General features: G+C 46.2%; 1 protein-coding gene across 1 annotated transcript in view; it reads right to left on the bottom strand.

The window, feature by feature from the left end:
* Nucleotides 1-11790: 11790 nt before the first annotated feature.
* Nucleotides 11791-23343, bottom strand: part of CUNH1orf94 (chromosome unknown C1orf94 homolog) — a 35589-nt gene continuing 24036 nt past the window's right edge. Inside the window, exons 5-7 of the mRNA XM_054571540.1 lie at nucleotides 20942-21019; nucleotides 17306-17502; nucleotides 11791-11898 (exon numbers count right to left, since the gene is read on the bottom strand). Coding sequence (XP_054427515.1) covers nucleotides 11823-11898; nucleotides 17306-17502; nucleotides 20942-21019 — 351 coding nt within the window. The 3' untranslated portion in view covers nucleotides 11791-11822. The remainder of the gene's footprint in view (nucleotides 11899-17305; nucleotides 17503-20941; nucleotides 21020-23343) is intronic.

The following is a 23343-nucleotide window of genomic DNA, read 5'->3' as shown; positions in this document are numbered from 1 at the left end:
TCAACAAATAACTATTATTACCTGCTATGTGCAAGACACTGTGGCAAGGACTTGCGATCCATAGCAAACAAAGCAGACAAAGAGCCTTGCTTTCATGGAAAGTTTGCACGCCTTTGATGACCATTGAGCTGATTTTCCCCAACGGACTGTGAGCTCCTTGAGAGCAGAAACTGGGTCTTATTGACCCCTCGGTCTCTAGCCTGTCATAGCACAAGGACTAGCACCAAGGTCCTCAGTTAATGCTGAACTGGACTGATCTGAACACTGTGGCTGTTCAGACACACCAACTGCCTCTGCAGCCCCGGCCCCACATCCATCACTGATTCAGCCACACTGTTCTATTTAGCTCCCCAATGTCCTCGTACCTTCTTTCTCTTTAAGATCTTTCTTAATGTTGTTCCCTAGGTGTGTTTTCTTTTGATGCACAACAAATCACTAAAAATATAGCAATTTAAAACATGATTTGTATAGGTCAAAAGTGCCTGGTTCTCTGCTCAGGTTCTCACAAGTCTGAAATCAAAGTGTCAATTGACTACATTCTCATGGAGAGTTCAGGGGTCCTCTTCAAAGCTCATTCAGGTTATTAGCAGAATTCAGTTCCTAGCCTGCTGTCCAGGGGGCGGGGGGGGGGGGGGGAGGGGAGGGGGGTGGGGGGAGTGAGTCGCTCAGGTCTGAAAACCCACTTCCCTGTCCTTGTCACACAGACAACTCCATCTTCAAAGCCAGTGACTAAGAACTTCTCACATATCAAACCCCCATCATGCTGGGAATCTCTCTGGCTTTCTCTAGGAAGGACCTTGTTCCTTTTCAGGGCTCACGTGATTGCATCAGGCTCTCTGAGGATAATCATTCTTTCTTAGTTAACTGTGCTACAAACATGACCAGATTATGGAATTGATTAGGAAACTGAGGGAATTAGACAAGATGTGGGTCTTTGGAGGTCCTCTGAAAATGCTGTCTACCACTCTTAGACTCTACTCTCCCCAACTTCATGACAACTTCACTACCCCAGCCCTCTTGTCTTTTAGATCTCAGCTTAGGTATCACTATTTAATAACAATAGTGGTTTACTTTTATTGAGTTATTTTTAAAGGCCATGAACTACACATTATGCGTGGTATTGCATTTACTTTTCACAACTATATGAAGAAGATGTTATTTTTATTCTTTGCACTGAGACTTCCCTATGCTTAACACCAATAATGAGATAAAGCTACCTCATGTGCCTCCTACTACGATGCACTGAGGATGCATTACTTCCATGATTTTCCTGTCTTGCCAGATATGCCCAAATTAAGGGCTCACTCTACAAAATAACTAGCCTGTACTCTTCAAAAATGTCAAGACAAAAAAAGAAAAGCTGAGCAACTATTACCGATTAGAGATATGACAACTAAATGGAACATGTGATCTTGGATTGGATGCTGGGCCAGAAAAAAAAAACAGGTTTTTTTTTTTTTTTTTAAGTATAAAGGACATTATTGATATAGCTGTTAAAATGTTAATAAGGTCTACAGACTAGATAATAGTATTAAGTTAATTTCCTGATTTTGCTATTTATAATGTGGATGTGTAAAGAAAACATTCTTGTTCTCAGAACATACACATTTAAGTATTTAAGAAGAAAGGGGCATTGTAACAACTTATTGTCAAATGCTTTCAAAAATAAATAATAACATAAACAGATGAAGCAAAGGTGGAAAAATGTTAACAGTTAGGGGACCTGAGTGAAAAGTCTCTTTGTGTTTTTCACACTATTCTTGCAACTTTCCTGTATGTTTGAAATTATTTCAAAATAAAATTTACCAAAAAAAGAAAATATAATAAATCCTTTACTCTGCTTGACTCTTCTACACAACCCTTACCATTACTGGTTATTACATGTATATTATTTTACTTTCACAGCTACCAATTGAAGTGGGCATCGTTGTTATTCCCTGCCATTACAATTCCCTCTGGTTGGCATGTTCCCTTCCCCCAGGTATCTGCGTATTACTCCCTCACCTTTCCTGGTCTCCGCTCGGATGGCAGTGATGGCAGTAACAATGTTCATTTCTTCCCTCACCTGACTGCAAATCCCACAACATCAAGGGCGTGGTTTTGTTCATTGCTGACCCTCATCTCTTTCAATGGTACTTGGCACATTATAGCTCTGCAATACATATGTGCTGAAAGAAACATACCCATTTCAGAGAAGACACTTAGGAAAGATTGTAGGTTTTGAATCCAGGCAAGATGCTTCTAGAACTACTATTAACTACAAATGTTCTACTGGCTCTGTTGTTCCAGGGAGCCCCCTGGCCTCTGTGGACTCCATGACCGCCTCCCTCTTGAGGGTGGGCTGTACCTTGTAACCCACTGCTAATGAGTAATATATGGCAACAGGGGTGGGATGCCACTCCATGACTATGTTAACTACAGGTAGACTGGGAACTTTCATTTTGCTAGTAGACTCTTGCTGGCATTTTTCCTTGCCTTTTTGCTTGCCTGTCACCATGCTGTGAGACGTTCTATGGAGAGGTCCATGTGGCAAAGAAACCTGGGAGGCCTCCGGTCAGTAGTCAGCAGGGAATGTCACTAACAAACACATGAGTAGTCTCTTGGAAGTGGAGCCTACTCAGTTGAGCCTTCTGATGAGACTATAGCCCCAGCAGACATTTGGTTTGCAGCCTGTGAGAGACCTGAAGCAGAGGACCCTGCTAAGCCACACCTACATCCTTGACCCACAGAAATTGAGATAATAAACATTGGAAGCCACTGTGTTCTGGAATAATCTGTTACACAGCAATACATAACTAATACTACAACACCCTGTATCTCGCAGCTATGTCCTACTGTTATAGAAACATTCTGCATGAAATTTATCTGTATCTTTCACCCTCCCTGTCACCCACACTGTAAGCTCTTCATGGGCCTCAACTACGATTTGTTTATTACTTTATCTATGTTCATAAAACAGTGCGTGCTTCATAGTTGGAGCTCAAAAAATGACTTAACAATTAGCGAGGAGTACCTGATTAGGTATAAATTGTAACTGGGTTTTATACATCAACCTATGGATTTGGCCAGATATATATAAGGACACTGATAGTGTTCTTGAATTTGCAAACCTCAGAGGCACAGCCTGGACTGTGAACACTTCGCCATAGCTCTGCACCCCATGAGGCCCATCTGGGTGCCCAGATGGTCCCCTAGACGACATCTCAGCTTTTTCAACATAATTCTTGATACTAGTGTTTGTAGCACTAAGCCACAGGAGAGGACAAAGTGACTTGCCTATCCACCTGTTCTAATTAATATACTTTTAAACCTCACAAGGAAAACAATTTCTCCTCCTTCCTTTATACCAAATAAAGATTTAGCCATAAAATTCAGCTTACAGTAATCACATCCCAAATCAATGGCTTCTGTTTTGAGTTAGGAGTGAAAAAAAGATGCCTCTAACATGTTTATTTTAATTTTAAAAATGTGATTTTAAATGGTAGGGAGCCTTTTAATTCTCCACTCTGTGTTATAAAAAAAATAATAGATAGGCAGAAATGTGTTATTAAAGCTATTTTTCTTGGCATTCTGGTAATTTAATAAACTGCTGAAGCTAAGCCTTGAGATTTTATGATGCAGCAAGAAGACAACTTGCCTGTTGATTAATAGTTTCTGATCGTCCCCCATCCAACCCCCCTGTTTCCTGGGATGATTCCTGAAGGACAACGGGTGATTTCTGAAGAATGAAGATTAAGAGAGCATTCTGTAAAAATGTCTTGTCCAAGGAAGTTTAATCTCCAGGAACAGATACCTACTCTTCTGTAAGACTGGGGGTACTGTGTAAACTAGTTGAAGTGAGTCTCAGAAAATAACTCTTGAGGTAGTCACTTCCATATTTGACAACCTTTGAAAATTTTACCAACTTTGAAAATTATCCACACCAGGGTCCTTGTAGGGGGAGGAGTGTCTTCATATATTCAGGCTGCTACAACAAAATGTCAGAGTTTGGGTGGCTTAAACAAGTTTAAACAAAGGAAACTTATTTCTAACAATGCTGGAGGCTGGAAGGTCCAAGATCAACGTGCCAGCAAGGTGGGTTTCATTCTGAGTCCTCTTCTCTTGGCAAGTCACTATCAGCTTGCTATTTGCTCTGTATCTTCTCTTCTTTGTATCTCTTCTTTTAAGGGCACTAATCCCATCATGAGGGCCCCACCCTCATGATCTCACTGAATCTTAATTACTTCCCAACATCTCACCTTCAAATACCAGGACATTGGGATTAAGCCTTCAGCATATGAATTTGGGGTGGGGAACAAACATTCAGCCAATTATTAGGCCTTCATTACATAGCTTTAAACCCACGCCTACTGATCCAAAAACTCTGCTTTGCTTGACATGTTTCTGCTTTGCCTGCTGGCTCTCTGTTAGGCTCTACAAATTGGGTCACTAGAGGGAGACCCAAGGCTGGAGGAAGAAGGAGACTTGTCCATTCCTGTTTGGCTCCTGTTCTTGTCAGCACCACCCTAGCAATGCCAATGTTTTCCAATAGCAGCAGGTGTATCCAGTTTGCCATTCTTCCAACACTAATAGAATCAGCTTCACTGTGCCTCTTTAGAGTATCAATACCAGTAAGCTGGTGCCTCCTCCTTAGAGATCTGGGCTCCTACCCCATGGAGCTCGTCTTCTGAGCTCAGAGACACCAATCCAGCCAAACAGTACCTGCTCCCCAGATACAGATGTCTGAGTTTCATCTCCTCAACACTCCTTCACTAGTATTCTTAATTTCAATAATTCTACCTTCCTCTCTTAGATGGTAGCTTCTGCAGTTGCTACTTCTGTGTTACCCTCAGAATTCTTTGCCTTTTCAGTTTTTCAATGTACAGTTAACAATTGTTTATATATTTGAAATATTTTCTGTTCAGATAACTGAATTGGTTCTATCTTCTGCCTGGACCCTGACTGATAGTGTGGACTGGGCTTCATTCATTTGACAAATGCAATCCCTCAAGATGTAGATCGGCAACCCTTGAATTCTCTAGGCCTGTTTCTCTAATTGTAAACTGAATCAAATGGTAAATATGCTTATGTGTGAAACTGACCCCCCTAGGCCAATATTGTCCTTCTCCTTTTGGTTCTATGGTTGTGGCAAGGAAAACCTTCCTTGTTGAAAGCTTTTCCTTTTTTATAAATAGGTAACTCTGTGAGGGAAGAGAATATGATTGTCCAACTATGTAACTCAGGACCTACCTAGCCCAGTCCCTGCTGCAGGAGAAATAGTCAATAAAGGTCTATTGATAAATGAATAAATAGAAAAAGTGGATGGATGAGGGGTGGACAGATGGATGACACTATCTGATCTCAAGAACATCTAATAGTAAGAAGAAGAAAGTTTTCTTGAAGGAATGGTGTTACTTCATTTTTCAGTATGTCAATTAGGATAGGTTTGGCCATGTGTGAAAGAAACTCAGTTAACAATGGCTTTTAAAAGGAGTTCTCTTTCCCTTCACATAAACAAAGTCTGAGGACAGGCACCCCAAGGCTGGCCTGGTACCTCCACAATAGTCAGAGGCTCAGCTCCTTCCATCTTGTTGCTCTACCAATTTCATAACGTAGCTTCGCTCTCAGATATTACACAAAACACTTCTGCCTAAATTTCACTTGGCCAAAAGCCAAGTGACATATTCTGGGTAGTTGTGTGTCAACCCAAAAACTGGAGTCCTATCACTAAAGATAAAGGAGTAAATGCATATTTGGTGCCAAAGGGAAATAACACAAGAAATGCAGATGCCCTCCTGAAAGATTGAGCCTTGGAGGAGAACTTAAGAGCTGGAAGGAGAGTTTAAAGACTAAGAATTATCTCTTTTCTCCAGATAACCCTCTCCTTTCCCTAGATCTGCTCTCTTCTCAGTCCTCAACCCCTGCCTCCCACTGCTTATGACAGTGGCTTAACACTGGAAAATGACATAGAGGTATTAGTTGCCTGAAAACTTAATAGTCATTAAGCATATGATATATGTTCCAACAACATTCATTCACCCTGGACTATGTTACTAAAAAGAAGGAAGTGGGAGAAAAAGTGGGTAAGAATATTGACTTTGAGTCACTTACAATGTCACTTTAAATAAGATACTTAATCACTCTTTATATCACAGAGTTATTATGAACATTACACTAGATAATAAAGGTAATGTATACAGCACTCTGCCTGTTCCATTGTAAGGCTCAATGATTAGTAGATGTTATTTTATTAACTATTTCTGGAACCCACAAAAATGTGCTGCTTCTCAGTTTTGTTGCTTAAATCATGCATAGACTCTCATTAGTTTTAATTTGCAAATAAAGTACATTTTGAAGAAGGAGACTGCGTAGTTGCAACTTGAAAACATCAGGTTAGAATTACACTCAGGACCAAGAGTGTTACAAGAGCAGACCTTACTTACCTGACACTCTGAAGAGGGGCAGGTGTCCTGTTATGCGCTCTCCGATGTCCCTTTAATGACCTCATCACATTTCATTTAATTAGGATTTAATGTCTTAAGTTTAAAATGCATGGGGGCAGGCGCTGTGTCTGTCCCGCCCACTGCTGTATCCCTCAGAATAAGTCTCAGTGAATATGAAACCAACAGTTAACAGTAAACATGTTTAAGTGTTAGATCACAGAGTCTAAAGATACAGGTATAGGCATTAGCTAAACATTTCAATTGCTTTGGGTGTCACATAGCTTATAGTCAAAGATTAAGAAAGTATGTTAGTCATGTTCTGAAGGCCTGCCTGTAAAGCAAGTTTCAGGAGAAATGTTTAAAAGTTTCAACACTTCTGTTGAAACAATAGAAAAATATAGCCAGTGAAGCACAAACAATGATAACTTCAACAATAACAAAGGTCGTAAGATGTCTAGATTCTGCTTTTTGCTTTATAGATAACATCACTTTCAAAACCCTAAAATAAATGATAAAAAAAAAGATAACACCACTCATGCACAATATTTTGCAGAATCTTGGTTCTTCAACCTACCACCCCTTGTTCTCACAATGTAAGTGTAAATTACTGCGGTACTGTTTCATTTTCAAGCAGGAAGAGGACAGACTTGAGAGATCTTGCTTTTCTGTCATTTCGCTTTGGCCAAACCGAATAAACCTTTATCTCCAAGCACCTGGTTTCAGTGTTTTGGCTAATCGGTGCACCAGGCACACAATGGATCAGCAGCAGACATGTATTGAATGAATGGGCTGGATAGGTGACTGCAAGAAGCACAGGGAAGATCTGGGAATTTGCAGTCCCTTATGAATCCAGATAAGCACCAGGTTCCCTGTTCCCACTCTTGCCCAGTTGTCTCTGGAATGCCCAGAGAGGTGAGTGGAGTCAAGGAGTACAATGTGTTGGGAAAGCATCAGGCATTGGCTCCAACCCTGCCTCAACTAAGTTTCCTCCTGAAGAATTTTTAGGGAAATATTCATAGAGGCTTCTGAGAATCCAGTTTCCAGACTTCCTGGGAAGGGGCCTTGAGCTGTGGGCTCTAGCTGCATCAGAGTGCAGCACAGTAGAATTACACAAGTATTTTTGACACCACCATGTGCCAGACTCCATACTAGAGGGTTTTTAGATGCAATTTCTTTTTTAAATAAATGCTTATTTTTATTAAAGTAATGTATGCACATGGTTTAAAAGCCAAACAATGCTAAAAGCCTCCTGAAGAAGCCAGGGATCCCTACACTACAACCTCTGACAAAACCATCCTGCTTCTCACAAGCAATTTCAACTCTCTTGGCTCTTTATTCTGGGATTTACTCTCAGATTCCCAGATAATTATGGGAATCCCACTCTATGTCCATTTGTCCATTTTAGATATTATGTGCTGACTTCCTAGTAAGGTAAGTGAAGATTTTAGCTCCATTCACACCCCTCTTTTCACTTCCATCCTCCCACAAAAATTATAATGCAATTTAGATTAGATGCATATTTGAGCTTTTTGTTATTATGACCATGTAAATGTTGTCCTATTTTTAAAAATTTGAAGTCGTAGCTAATTATTCCCACCCTGACCAACCACTATAAAACAGCTCTCAGCCCAACTCTTGAATTTTCCACATAGTTAAGTCTGTCAGAAAAATCATCCGTGTTTTTTCCCCCAGCCCCTCCCAATCCCCACTGACACACCTCTTTTCTGAGGTCTCCAACTTTCCAGGCTCTGCTTCAGGGCTCAGCTCTTAAGCAAAGAACTTCCTCTTTCATTCCCTCAGGAGCGCCCTCAGCCTCCCTCCCACTGAGGTCATATTGGGTATCTACTTCCTGGATCCCACATCTTCGTCTTTCTTGGTTTTCTTGTCTTCGTGGATCGCACACTCCTTCAGCTTCTCAACAAAGGTGCAAGGAGGTAATTTTTTTTTGAGACTTTGCATATCTGAAAGCATCTGTATTGTATTTTCACATATATGAGTTTGGTTTTAGAATTCTAGGTTGAAAATCATTTCCACTTCAAAGTGATGACAGCTTTGTCCTAGAATCTTCGAGGTTCCCGTGTTACTGCTGAGAAATCTGATGCCATTCTGAATCTTGAACATTTGTATGTGAGTGGGTTTTCTGAAAAGCTTAGAATCTTGCCTTTATCCTTGACATTCTGAAATTTCACAGCAATATGTCTTGATGTGGATCTTTTTAATTCATTTTGCAGAGCACTGGCCTGGACCATTCAATCTGAGGCAATTCCTTGTGTTTTTCTGTTAGTGCTCCCCGCCCCCCCATTTTTTCACTCTTCTGCCTAGAACTCCTGTGAGCCAGATAATTTGGCCTCCTGGACTGATCTTCTCATTTTTTTATCTTTTATCTCGTAATTTATCCCCATGTCTTTTTAAAATTCTCCTTTCCATGAGATCTCTCTGATGTTAGCTTCCAACTCCTCTCACTGAAAAAAAAAAAAAAAAATCAGCTATCACTGTTCTAATTTCAAAAGCACTTTCGTGTTCTGATTTTTAAAAAATAAACATATAACATGTTGCCCTTATTTTTAAAGTGTACTATCTTCTATCTTCTCTTATCTCGCTGGGAATATTACGGACTGCCTCTGTTCTTAATCCCCTTTGTCTTTGTTTTGATCTGCCTCTTGTTGGAGATTGTTCATTCTTATTAAGCATCAGGTCCCAAAAAGTTGATGGGAGGCTCTTCATGAAGGACAAAGCCATAGGGTAATTTTCATTGGTACCTCCAAATACAATTCAGTTTCTTCAGAAGACCCTCCAAACTCTTGTGTCTTGGTTAAAGCCTAGCGTGGCCTTGGATGTGTGCGTATTTCACTCAGTCTACATTCTCCATCTGGGCCCTCATCTCCACAAGCCTTACATGCGGTCTGTAAGTTTGCTCAGAGAACATGCCTCCTTTCCACTATAGACCTGTTTGTGGCCCTTGGCTTTGTGGGACCAGGATAGGATCCACCTCTTGCATCAACCCTCATTCTTCCTTAGTGCTACCTTCCATGGTGTCCAGCACCGCTTCCTGGTCCTGAGACTTTCAGGGTGCTGCATGGGAAAATGGTTTGTCTCATTTGGCTCTACCTCCTTGAGCCAGCATTTCCGTGTGATCTTCCCCTGTTCTTCTAAGACATTTATTTACCATTTCTCCATTCCATTTCTGCCTTTGTAGATAACAGAGGGGATTGCTGCCTTCTCCTAGTTTCATTGAAAATAAAGTTTGTGTACATTCTCTTGCTCTCCTTATTATTTGAAGATACATTTCCAGAGAGACAGAAACATAATTATTCTACCATCTTAAAACCACAAGAATACATTAAGTAGACATTAAGTCTATATTAAACCTACATTATCCTTTTTATTTATTGATTTACAGAGGGAGAGGGATAGAGATCTATTTGTTGTTCCACTCATTTATGCATTTATTGGTTGATTCTTGAACGTGCCCTGACCGGGGATCAAACCTGCAACCTTGGTGTATCAGGACAATGCTCTAACCGACTGAGCTACATGGCCAGGGCAAGCCTACATTATCTTTTAAACCTCACAATTAACATTGCCATTAGTGGAACTGAGGTTCAGTGAGGTTAAGTTCTCTGACCAAAATCAAGTTGCGAAGTGGCTAAGAACCAAGGTCTGGCCAAGGACAAATCTATGCTCTTTCTTTTACTTTCTTTTGCCTTCAAATGCTCTGAGATCAAGAGAGGGTGGTAAAGTATGGTCCAACCTGGGTTAATGCCTGGAGGTACAATGTGAGGAAGCCCTTTAGGGAAGAAAGGGTCTCCTGCATTTTTGAGAACTTCTAGGTGACTAGCGTCTCTCAGAGTCCACAGAGAATCTAGACTGAATCAAGGATAACAACGAAAAAGATACTAAAAGTAGGGTGAGCCTTGGAGAAGGGCTGAAGGACTGAAAGGGTAGCCCAGATTTAGACCATGGAGGAGACCTAAGTCCTAAGTGAACTTGGGAGAGAAATTGGCTTCCAGGGGCCCAGGGGGAGAAAAAGGCCAGCGAGGCCAATGGTGTCACACTGGGAGGGCAAGAGAAATGCTCTTGTGGGCACCGGACTTAAACCCATCCCAAGACACCAGGGACTTCCAGACCCCAGCTTCTCATTGCCATCAGCATCGGGACTCCTAACTTCCCCAGGCCTGGCTCTCACCTCAGCCAGGCCAGGGTTCGGCTTTCAGGTGATTAATAGTGTTGGGAATAGAGCAATTTAGAACTGAGAATGTTAGTCTGTCTGTATATCCAAAGTTCATTTTGTAGACCCCAAAAGTAGGTCCTTACATTAGCCTTCTATTTAATTTCACTTGTTAAAGTTTGCCAAAGAATGGTGCATGGGTTTCATTTCACAGACCAGCCCTGAGCAGAGGTGGCTTCCTGGACTGCCACAAGGAGAGTAATTCTGTGGCTGGGTCCAGGCTTGGGGGAGCAGGAGCTTAGTGATGCCTGCCATGGGTGGAGAATAGGAGCATTAAAGGACGTGTGTCTAACTGATTCAGGCCATCTGCTCTTTGCAGAGTTGCGTCCTCCATAAATGTGATCAGGATGCTTTCAATGTCCTTCTCCAAGTCACTAATAAAAGTTGATAGAGAGAGATGCAAGGGCAGTGCCAGCAGGCGCAGTTTTGAGATTGACCTGGAGCTGCTTGGCATTGGTTTGCAATCACTGGAAATGGTCTGTCACATTTAAGATTTGGAGTTCATTTCCAAGACACGTTTTCCCATCTTGTGTCCAAGAGAGTTCTTTCTGGAAAACCATCACCTGGATAGGACAGAGGGTGAACCTCTTTTACATCCACTCCTGGGGTACATTACCTGGGATGTTAAGACATGAATGGATCACAGAAGAGAAGAGATAAACTCTCAAGTTTATGACCTCTGGGTTCCCGTACGTAGAGACCAGCATTTCAGGACTTCAGCTGCGGGCGTCTTTTCATGTCCTAAGTAAATGATGAGTCATGTGGGGAAAAGGAGCCATGAAGATTGTGCAGAACATAACAACAGCAAACAGAAGAAAACAAACAGGCACTCTCTGTTTCAAGCAGCTCATACTTTTATCATAAAATACAAACGTTCTAAAATTAAGTGTCTTACTCCTATTTTACCAACAACAACAAAAACAAAAATCACTCATGTTAGCTAAATACAGGTGCGTAAGTAATTGAGCGAGTGAGTATGACGCTGGGGCCAGGGGTGCTGTGTGTGTGAGTGTTGGTCAGTAGCTGAGTCTGGTCTTGCTGTCTTCTGTCTGCGATCTGGCCGCAACCTTGGCTTTCCAGACTTCCTACCAAGTTGTTGCAGCTTCCAGAATTCCAGAGCCCTTAGCCCTCATCCAAGGGCTCAGGTAGGAGCGGGGAGAAGAAAAGGAGACCTAAAAATTTATGCCATTCCCACTGGATGAAAAATAGGGGCTGTTCAGCAGGGGCCCACCAGACGACGAGCCGAACCTGGAAGACAAAGATGATGGGTGTCAGGGTGAAATTCCTGATGTTGGCGGAGATATTAGGAAATGTAATATTTTAATTTTGTGGCTGTCAAAGACTGTCATGATCATGACAGGCTTGGAGGCTAAAAGCTCTAGCACAATAAAAATGCTTTGGCTCTGGGAAGATAAAATATTAAAATGATGCAATTGGAGGACAATAAGATCTTTTCCTGCCACTTACACAGGTCAGGAAGCCCCTCACTGTTCATAGGGATTACTTCTATGAAGTCTATACTCTCACCATGTCCAGGGCTGTGACACAGGGAGCCCCTCTGGATGTGAGCACCTTACCTGTGGTCCTGCAGCCACTCTACCTGCCTTAGAGCACCAGGTGTGTCCCTGCGGAAATTCCTCAACAACAGAGAATTCAGGACCACGTCCCAGAGTGTGATCTAGGAGTCCAGACAATCCCAGGGCTCTTCCCCTTATCGGCACCAAGCTAATGCAGGCTCTTTGTTTCAACACCAGTTCAAGAAGTAAACACTGAGCCCTGGCTGGTATGGCTCAGTGGATTGTGTGCCAGCCTGCAAACCAAAGGGTCACCAGTTCGATTCCTAGTCAGGGCACATGCCTGGGTTGCAGGCCAGGCCCCAGTAGGGGGCGTGTAAGAGGCAACCACACAGTGATGTTTCTCTCCCTCCTTTTCTCCTTCCCTTTCCCTCTCTCTAAAAATAAATAAATAGAATCTTTAACATTAAAAAAAAAAAAATAAGCACTGAGACACCCCTGAGTACCTGGGAGTTTGTTAGACCCTCCGAGAAGGAAGAGCCAAGAAGACCTGAGCCTCACCCTCCGAGAGCAGAAATAGACACACTGCTGCTTTTTCTCCCCGGCACACTCCTACTCATACCTCAAAAGGGAGTTCAAAAGCCATCTCCTCTGTGAATCCTTCCCTGACCGCTCCAGATGGAATCATTTACTCCCACTTCTGGGATCCTATGGCAATTTCGTCACCCATCTGCTAGGATACTTTGAATGAATGGGAGCAGAGCTCAGTATGAATTGCTGCATAGCAAATGACTGGATTTAGTCTAATCCAGGGACTTTCAGTCACTTTTCAGTTGGGCAGATGCATATTACAGAAGATGTTCACGTTCATGGCGCTCTCCCACGAATTGATAAGATGGAAAGGGGGCCAGAGAGGAGAGAAGCAATGGGAACAAACCAGCACATTAATTTGTAATGCCTCAGCTGGTGTGGGTATCTGTCGCTCGCTGAGTGTCCGTGGACAAGCTAGACTTTGGATAATGCTTAATTCCCTTCTCACTAAAATCGATTCCATGAGAGCAGGGACACTATCTGGATGGCCCACCATTTCACACGCAGCGCCCAGCCCAGGACCTGGCACGAGGTAGGTGTCTGATAAGCAGCTAATGTTGGCAGTAACCCCACCTCTTATCCTCTCTCTCAAAAATCATATTTGAATATAAATAATTGAAAGTGATGTTACTATAGAGATACCCTGGATTCTACTCTGATTTATACAATAAAAACCTTAACCAATACTTTATATTTAATAATTCCCAGTAACAAATGACTCAGAGCACACCGTGTATCTGATCACCCTGCCCTATGCATCTAGACTCTGCTCATGCTGAGATCTTCTAATTGGATCAGCTGCCAAGGGCACAGGCTGGGCAGTATGAGCACTAGAGGGCCAGCAAGACAGGTAATCCACGTGGGCTAGAGTTGTCACGGAATGCTTCCCGGAGGAAGCAGGCAGAGCTTGAACTGCCTCTTGAACAGGGAGGTCTGTCCTGGTTTGCCCAGGGCAGTTTCTACACTGATATTTCCAGGGTAATTATTATTTTTGCTCCCTTAATATTGTTGTTTCGAAGCTAAATTGTATGGTTATTGTACCCTGATGCGTGTATGCAAATTGATTTGGCAGGGGGAAGGGAAGGCTCCCCTGCTCCTTCCCTGAGAACACAGAAGCCACCTGCTCCTTCCTCTGTCACTTTGAGTAGTTTAGTCTCTTTGTTCTCCCCTTTGCTCCTGACCCAGAGGAAGTGCTGACCCTCCTTGTCTCTGGGACTAAACTCTCCACCTAGGTCCAGTATCTTCCCTGGCCCGGAGCAGCCTCTCCTAGACCTTGTTCCATCCAGGGCCATGGGCAACGTCAACTCAACACCACTGCTGTGCTCAACGCTCCACCCTACAGTGCCTAGGTTTTGTTTTTGCCACCTGCGATCCCTCCTTCTCCAGGAAATAATTCCTTCGCTTGACTTGCTGTACTCTACACTCTCCTGCATAGCTTCTCCCACCTCACACTGCTCCTTCTTAGACCCTTTGCTAGTTCTTCCACTTCCCCCCAACCTCTCCACATGCTTGAGGCCCGGGGCTCAGCCCTTGGGCCTCCTCTCTTTCCTATGTACACGCACTGGCCGGGCGCTCTCACCCCATCCCAAGCCTTTAAATATCATCTGTATGCTAATGACTCCCAGGTTTCTCTTACCAGCTCCAACCTCTGCCCTGAGCCCCAGACTTGTATAGCCATCTGCCTCACACAGCTCCACTCACATCTCACATCAACAGATCTTGGCTCTGGCCTTCTTGACCTTGGTATTTTAGCATTGCCACTTATCCAGTTGCTCAAGTCAAAAACCGAGGAATTATGCTTGATATCGCTCTTCCTCATTCCACACGACAATAGACGCTCCAGATCTTTCACTTGTCCCCTGTCCCAGTGCCTCTGCCTTGGTCCATGCCACCAGCACCTCTTGTCCAGACGGCTATAAAAGCTCCCCATCCTGCACCCCTGCAAAGGCTCTGACCCTGCAGTCCACTCTTCATACTTGGGCACACGTCATCTTCTCTAGGTAGAAAACTAGGATGTGTCCTCACCAGTTTGAAAGTCGTAATGGCTTCCCACTGCTCTTAAAAAAAAAAACAAACCAAAACCAGAAAAAACCTCTGCACCATGTCTACAGGCCCTACCTAGTCTGGCGCTGGCTGCTCCTCTGATTTCAAGGCTGCCCACTCTCTCCCACTTAGTGCTCCAGCTACATTCCCCATCGGGGGCTGCTGCGCTTTCTATGCTTTCTGCCCAGAGTGCTCATCGCCCACATATATGCTTGGTTCATTCTCTCACTTCACTTGGGTCTCAGCTCAAGAGACTTACTTCCCTTGGTTCCCTCTCCCCTAACCCCCAGCACCTGGCAAGGATGCCGCTTGTTTAGTTCCGTGTTGTCTATTTCTCCCATTTAAATGAGAGAAGGAAAAATTGGTCTTGTTCGCTCCAGTAACCAGTGCCTAGAACAGTACCAGGCACATAGAAGGTGCTCGATAAATATTTTTTGAATGAACAAATTGTTCCTTCTGGGGACACAGGCCCACACCCCTTGCTTTGCTTTTCCAACGTCACTCCTGGTCTTGCCCACCGCTGTGGCCACCCTTCCGCCCTGCTGAATGCCACCGCTCCTGTCACTCTCCACGTGTGCCCATGACGTGTCCACCTGGACCCAGGCTCCCCTCCCACTTCTAAGACTGCTTGTTCCTCAGCTTTCTGCTCGCTCCGTCTCCTCTCCCTGCCCGTGCAGACAGCCAGTGACCGGGGTCTCATCCCCTCTCCCTTACCGCTCCCAGTCAGTGCTTCCCAATGTCTGACTGATGAGCCCACGGGATCGCGCTCCCTCCCAAGTTCTACAGCGAGTCTCTCTTCCCTTGAGCCAGATCACAGCGTGGAGTGTGGGAAGTTTGCTGGCCTGCCGGTGGTCTCAGCCACTCTCCCTCCAAGGAGGCGAGCCCCTCTCCTACTGACCCCTATGGCCACCTCCAGACTACACCCTCTCTTTCCTCCTGTCTCTCTCCCCTTCAGCCCATCAGTTCACGATAAGGCGCACAAACCTGCATTGGATCCCTAGGCCTGCAGCCAGAAGCCTTTAAGAATCCAGTGCCAGCCTCCTTTTTCCAATCCTATTTTCCACCTTTTTTAGGGATGCCTTTCTTGCCCAGGCCTCAAGCTTGCCACGCACCTTGAAATCTGGGGCTTCACTTGTACTACCTGGAAGGCCCTTCTCTAGTTGCTGAGCACAGCAGCCCCCTCACTGTCAGCCCAGCGAAGGTCCTTTCTCTGGCCTTGAGCCACTTTGATGGCCTCCATGCTGTCATGGCTCGAACATCAACATGCCCACGCCTCGTTCCCTCTCAGCTCTCTGAAGGAAGGAGCCCTGTCTTAGTCATCAATGCTCCCCATGCTAAATTCATGTGAACTACGTGAATCAATGCATGGTTTCTGGGGTGTTTTGATACGCTCTACATGAAAAAGGAAAAGGAAAAGGTGGGAGGAGAAAAGGAGGACGGGAGGAAGGGAGGAAAAAAGGACGGGAAGGAAGGATGCAAGGAGAAAAAGGAGGGAGAGTAAATGAAAAATGAAAAAAACAGAGCAGGAGAAAAACAGGGTGTGGGTGTTAGGTTCAAATAACACTATTGAAAATGTCTTTATCTTTGTTGCTCACAGCTTTTCCCAAACAGACCACAGAAACCTCTTTCTAGCATTAGCCCTTTAAAGGAGACACTCAGGGAAACGCTGATTGAAAGGACGAGCGTTTGGGGTCACCAACTCTACACCAGCACTACAGTGACGCCTGTGATGGGGAGGGACGTGGGGAACCGATGGCAGATTGGCAAGTGTGGCCTTAATTCTATCAACCAAGCTCCTGAAACTGGGTGCACGTTTCCCAGGGTGTCAGGAAGGCTCGGATTCCCAGGGACGGGACGGCCTTCCTCTGAGAGCATCCGTATCAGTTGAAGATTTGTTGAGTGGGAACGAGAATCTGTGTCGTTGCATTAAAACAACAAATACAAGTTTGTGACCTAACCAGCATGTTTGCATGTGTGTGTAATTTTCAGCTAACAGGTGGGCTTTGTGTTGGCTGGCTGTGGCTAAGCCGCTACCCTCAGCTGTTTGGGGCGCTTTGGTGGAAAAGTGTGAGCAGCCCTGTTAAGCAGCAGAGGATCCTTCAGCGGCGCCTGCGGCCAAGTCAATGGGATGTTCAGGAGATTAGCCTGGCGAGGAGCTCAGGGGGCAGTGAGTGGGGAGAGCTGTAGGGTGACATGGCTGTGTCCTGCTGTAAACCAAACAAACGGGAAGAGGCAAATGCGCCATGCTCCACCGCCGGCCACCTGCGGTGCTGGAGTGCGTTCCCTACTGACTGTGCGGTAGCAGCCCCGAAATGGGCCACCAGAAGGGGCCACCAGGCCCCAGACCCTGCTCACCTCCACACCAGCTCCATCCAAGACCCACCCAGCACCCAGACACAGGCACAGGGCCCCGCCCTCCCCACAGCAGTGGGGCCTGGCGCGCTCACTCCCCTCTCCTGCAACTTTCTAACTGTAGGCTGGACTTCCAGTGCAGGCCAAAGACTCACCCGTAGGGCTGGGGAAAGAGGAACTGCGGCCCATCTCCTGCCATGGGGGAAGGGTCTCGGGGGTTGCTGGACAGCTTCGGAGGTGTCCTCTGAGGGTATGAATAGTTGGGCTGGACGAAGGGGACGTAGCTCAGCAGAGGGGTGTAGGAAGAGCGGAAAATCTGCTGCCCCATTTGCAGTGGATTGTATGGCGTCACCTACAGGTCAGAGAGGAGAGAGGGGTGTGGTCCAGCAGAGCCCACTGCTCCCAAACATCACATTCCCCAGCCCTCCCCCTAACTGCAGCCCCATCCCTCAGCCCTGTGCCCCTCAGTCACTGTGGGGTACACAGAAGGCAATGTGTTGGAATGGAAAACGCACAGGGCTCAACTTTTGTCTGTGAGCTTGCAAGTGACTAATTTAGCTGAGCTTCAGTTTCCTTATCTGTAAAATGGGCAAACACTATCTGTTGTATGGGGACTGAGTCAGTTGATGAAAGTAAAGAGTCTGAGACATAATAAATAGAAAATAAATATTTTCATTCTCTTCCCTGCCCCCCTTGTTTTCCTTCTCTCAATAAACATCCTCAAGGACTCTTCTTCACCTTTAAGTCTTCTACTATCTCAAAAAAGCTGTTGATATTTAAACATCCCTGGCTTCTATCTCAGGATCTCAAGAGGTTCCAAGTACAAGACAGCCCTGCTCAGCGGAAATTCCCGTGATGGATGGTGGAAATGATGTGTATTTGCAAATGTGGCGTATGAATAAGAACCTGAATTTTTAATTTTAATTAATTTTAATTGATTTAATTTTAAATAGTCCCCCACATGGCTGGTGGTTATGGTATTGGACAGTGTGAGTCTAGGAGAAAGGGCAAAAAAAGAAAGGCAATGAGATTCAGCTCAAACCCTGGAGAAAAATAGGAATTCAGAGGGGTTTTAGAGACCACCTGGATCACACGCCCACCCAAAACCAGGCTCTCACAACCATGCCCTTGGCAAGGCAGGAACCCCATCTGTCTTATTTACTGACATATTTTCTGTCCTAAGATAGTGCCTGGCACACAGTAACTGCTCAATAAATATGTGCTGAATGAATGCAAGAAAGAAAGAGAGAGGAAGCAGAAGGAGGAAAGAAGAGACCAATAAGTGTCTGCTTCAAGACCTAAAATGATGTGGAGCTCATCACCTTATGAGCGCCGTATTCCACTTCTGACAGTGCCAAATGTCAGAGAGCCCTCTCTTGCGTGAAGCTGGCATCCATCCTCCTGTGTGCTAACCCAAGTTTCAGCCAAACTGGGGCACCATCGGGACTTCTGCTTTAATAGCAAGAGTCTGGGGTCCAAGCTGCTGGAGAATTCAGCTCCTGACAGCCCTCAGTCAGCCTGCACATCCTTATCTGATACAGCGTTCACAGAGGCTAGCATTCCTCGAGAGCTTAGGATATGCCCTTCGCACGGATTCTCTCACGTAAACTCCAAACAGCCCTGAGAGGTAGGACTGTTAGTATTCTCATCAGAGTCGGGGAAACGGAGGTTCAGAGAAGCTAAGCGGCTTGCTTAGTGTTTCATACTTCTGTACTTGCTCGCGCTGGAGGCCTCAACCGCTCTCTCCTGACCCTCCCCATATTTCCCCCAGTGGACGTAGAGGATCAGGTGGATCTGGACATAGGCACCAGAACCCCCAGATGATGAGCTACAGGTCAGAAAGACCCAAGAGCTTACAGAGAGAACTCAGGAAAGCCTCTCCCAGGACAGATGGCTGTCGGTCAATGTGGAAAAAAATACCCCTAGTTTTCATAGCAGGGAGCGGGGGAGGCGGACCTGGGAGGGGACTGACATGAGAGAAACAATTCTTGTCCTAGAGCTTATACAAGCTTTATTTTAAAATGGGCCCCTCGCTCCGTGTAACTGATAAAAACCATAAAACAAAGCTGTGTACACCGCTCCAAGATAGACTCTTTGCTGACAAAAGCAGTGACAGAACCGTGCACCCAGGATGCCACATGTGTACGAAAACATTTGTAGAAACAGACATCCCTGGGAAAATACCCGAGAAACCAATAACCGTTGATTACCTCTAAGATTCATATTCTTGTATTACTTTTTTCAAATATAGGCACATACATAGCTTTGTCTAAAAAAACCTCCTCTTTGGAACGAGGAGGATGGTATCACTGCTCGTGGGACGGAGGTAACGCGGCTGAGATTCTGTGAGCCAGACTGTCTCTCCTCTCTCCATCTCAGGATGCAAAGCTCCCACTGCTGAAAAAGCAGCAGTCCTGGCCCACGAGGTAAAGTAATCTATACCTGCTGTCCCTTCTCTACCCGCTGGAAGGGTCTAACATACTTCCGGTCAGGGGTGCAATTTGCAGAGAAGGGGGGGCGCTCCCTGGGGAGACAGGAGAGGCTGCGGAGCCTGTGAGTTGGAGTGTGAGGCCGGTCCTCCTGTGTGTAAGGGCGCAAGGCTTTTCCTCACACCCCCACCCCAAGACACTCTGCATCTCTGAGTATGCTGCTTTGTGTTCGGGGTGTGCCTGCAGTGCACACACAGCTTGGTGGCATGCCTATAGCTCTATCTGCTGACCCTGCGTTTGTAGTTCTGTCTCCGAACTTTATTTTGGTACTATATTGTTGTGCGTCTATGGATAAGAGGCAGTAAACCGTGGTGATTAGGGTCATGTGCCCTGAAGCCAGGCTGCCCAAGGTCAAACCCCAGTTCTGCCATTGTGATACTGCCCCGCAGGGAGTGATCCCCCGACCTTCCTGTGGGGGCCGGGGTACCAGATTTAGCTAACAAGATACAGGACATCCCAGTTAAATCCAAATTTCATATAATTGAATTGCAAATGGGTTAATTAACAGCAAATAATAGTTTAGTATATGTAGGGCCCATGCCATATTTGGGACATACTTATTCCAAAACATTATTTGCTGTTTATCTAAAATTTGAATTTAACCGGGGGTCTTGTAATTCTACTGACAAACCAGCAGGGGAGGAACGTGACTCCCAGCGCCATCGACGCTGGGCAAAGCCGTGTGATCTGCTTCGGCCAATGGAAGGCGGGCACACGTTACCACGGATCAACTCTGAGCACAGGCTCCAGAGGCACTGGCGTTTCTGCTCGCCCCCCGCACTCCTGTCGTCCATGTGGCAGGAGCAAAGGATACAGGATACTTTTGTATCCTTAGCACATGCCCAGAGGAGAATGTGGGGACCCAGCCCCAGCCCGTCTCAGCCAATCCATAGACTGTGAGTAAAAAATATTGTTGAAACTCTGGAGGCCATATTGTTGTTGTTGATGTCGTTTTGCCACAGCAAAAGCTAACATAAGTGTTAACTTTATGACCTAATCTCTCTGTGCTTCAGTTTCCTTGCCTCTAACTTACCTTAATAGGGTGGTTGTGAAGGTTAAATCAGTTAATGCAGGTAAAGACCTTAGGGAACGGCGTAGCACAAGGTAAGAGCTCTGTCGTTGCCAGCTGTTAGTATCACCTAGGGACCCCGGTTGGTTTCTGTCTGCAGGCTGATATTGGTGTGTACTCTGGTCCAGGGTGGGCCAAAAAGTATGGCTGGCGACCAGGCCAAGGGAGCAGACGTCCTTCTGGCCTGGAGGCCCTTGTGGAGCTGGGTCAGAGGTGAGGAGGCCATGACTCACCTGGCGAGGATAACACCCCAGCTGGGGGTGCAGGGTCTGCTGATAGGGCATCCTGGCTGCTCGCTGTGGGTACAGGCCCTGGGGAGAGAATGGAGGGGCTCAGTGCGTGGGGCAAAGGGCCCCCAGTCAAGGAACAGCCGCTCAACCCAGTTTCCAGGTCGCGTGCCTGGATCGCCATCCCGCCGCACTGCCGGCTGGGCCTGGTGGCTGCCGGGCCCAGCCAGCATCAGGCCTGCCCTGCACGGCTCACACCACGTAGGGGGCCCCTGTTTAGCAGGATTCACAGCCTTTTTTGGAGAGTATTTACCAAAATAGGTGATAAGAGCTTCAGGAACCTGACTGCTTCTTGTATCTCAGAGCTGCCCCTTAGCAGCTGTGTGACCTTGGGCAAGTCACTTGACCTCTCGGAGCCTCTTTTCCCTTTTCTATAACATGTGTGTGCAAGACCGTAAAGCCTGTGAAGTTAGCCAAATTCTCTTTATTGCTGTCTATACCCCTTTTCTAAGTCCCTTCCCCAAACCCCATTCCTGCCCCAAGTCACGAGGTGTCCATGGACATGAGTGTGTATGCGTGTTAGTGTGCACCCAGGTTTATTTAAGCACATCTGCATGTGTACTTCTTCTTGTGTCTGCAGCTATGTGGTTCTGTGTACAAACGTGCACCTGTGAATGCAGGTGCTGCTCTGTGTCTGCATGCACACACCTGTATCCATGCCTTGTGATGGAGACTGGTGTGACCATAAATGAGTTCATGCATTTAAAGGGCTCAGAACAGTGCCCGGCACAGTAAGAAATCTGCATATGTTAGGTATTTTTAGCATCTCTCACAGTGCCCCCTTCACCACCACACACACAAAGAGGCTCTCTGGCAGCTCAGACAAATGAAAAAACTTGATTCACAGCTCTGTCCTGGGTGACCTTGGGTGCCCATGAGTAACACACACACACACACACACACACACACACACACACCCCACCCCCAACAGCTGCTGTGGGCGGGGTCAGACCAGGACCCCTGGGAGCCTCAGACCGCCTCACCCTGCCAACACAGTCACCTCCTAAGATTCAGCTCAATGCCCAAAGCACCCCTGGACTGGGTTGTCTTTCCAGAAGATTCTGTACCCTGAGATGCTGTCCCGATTCTGGGCTCACCTTGTGCCCAATATCAAAGTGTTGACGGCCGACGCTGTGCGCCTGATGGCTCCCTCAGAGCCCTGGGGTCCCGGTCTGGGGTCTGGGGGGAAGCCTCCAGCGCTCCTCCTGCCCCACGCATCTTCCAGGTCCCTGAGAGCACACATCCTCCCAGAGCCCCTCCCTGATCTCTGCTCTCTGCTCCTGTGCATCTGACACGTGACCTTGGCAGGGCTCCTTGCACCTCCAGCAAACCCTTCACCTGAAACCAGTGCACCTGCTCCTTTTTTCTCCAAGCCCCAAACCCCGGGGCAACCCCACTCACCCCCATGACCACAGCCTGGTCCCTGCCCTCCAGCTGTGGCCTGAACCTGGACAGACAAGTCAGACAGATGGGGCTGCCCTGCCTGTTCCCAGCCCTCACGGAGCTCCGAGGTCTGGGTGTCAATATTTCACCCCCTTCTCCCACCGCCATTAGCACTCAGACCTGCCTCGCACAGCAAACTCCCCCAGGCCAGCGCCGTCCCGGGATGGCCTAGGCTAAGGTTTCCCCTAGGATCTGTGCAAGACAAACAGTTGTCCAACCCTGCTCTGTCCTGGGGCAAACTTGCAGGAGATGGTGCCACAGTCATTAGTAGAAGCAATACTATGTGGCTTTAAGGGCTTTTCTAGCTGTTCGAATTGCAAGGCTGTAAGATCAGAAGCATGGGTAGTAAACATTCCTTTTTCTTTGCTTGAGGCCATGACCGCATCCAATGCATCCTCCCTCCTTAAGTGGGAGCAGAGTTGGTCTGTGCCAAGCTGCCCAGGAGCCTCTGGAGCTCCTGGGACCGAGAGACTCAGTCTCCCGGGCTTGCGCCCTTCCACATGGAGCTCTTGAGTAAATTGGATCCGGGACCTCATCTTTATTCCTAATGCCAAGCAGGGAAAGAGACCAGGATAAACTGTTCCCTGCTTCTTCTCTGTGTCTCCTCAAGGTCTGTGGAGCTCCCTGACCCTGTTTCCTAGGAAGATCAGGGATGAATAATAATAAAAACTAACACCTGAATCATTTAGGTCTTACAAAGCCCTTTCCCGTCCATGGACTCAATTAACCTTACAACGGAATCAAATGGCTGCTGCTGCTGCTGCTGCTGCTGTAATTACAATGAGCTCATTCAGCAAGTGAGGAGACCAGGGCTCAGAGCATTTGGCTAACTTGCCCAAGGCCACACAGCTTGGAAACTGCAGAATTCCTTTAAACAAAAGTCTGTGGGATTCCAACACCTGATT

Source organism: Pteronotus mesoamericanus, unplaced genomic scaffold (genome assembly GCF_021234165.1).
Source record: "Pteronotus mesoamericanus isolate MK-2021 breed Mesoamerican mustached bat unplaced genomic scaffold, CSHL_Meso_final contig_221, whole genome shotgun sequence".
Taxonomy (NCBI): domain Eukaryota; kingdom Metazoa; phylum Chordata; class Mammalia; order Chiroptera; family Mormoopidae; genus Pteronotus; species Pteronotus mesoamericanus.
The sequence above is the reverse complement of the archived record's forward strand: the minus strand, read 5'-3'. Positions and strand labels throughout refer to the sequence as shown.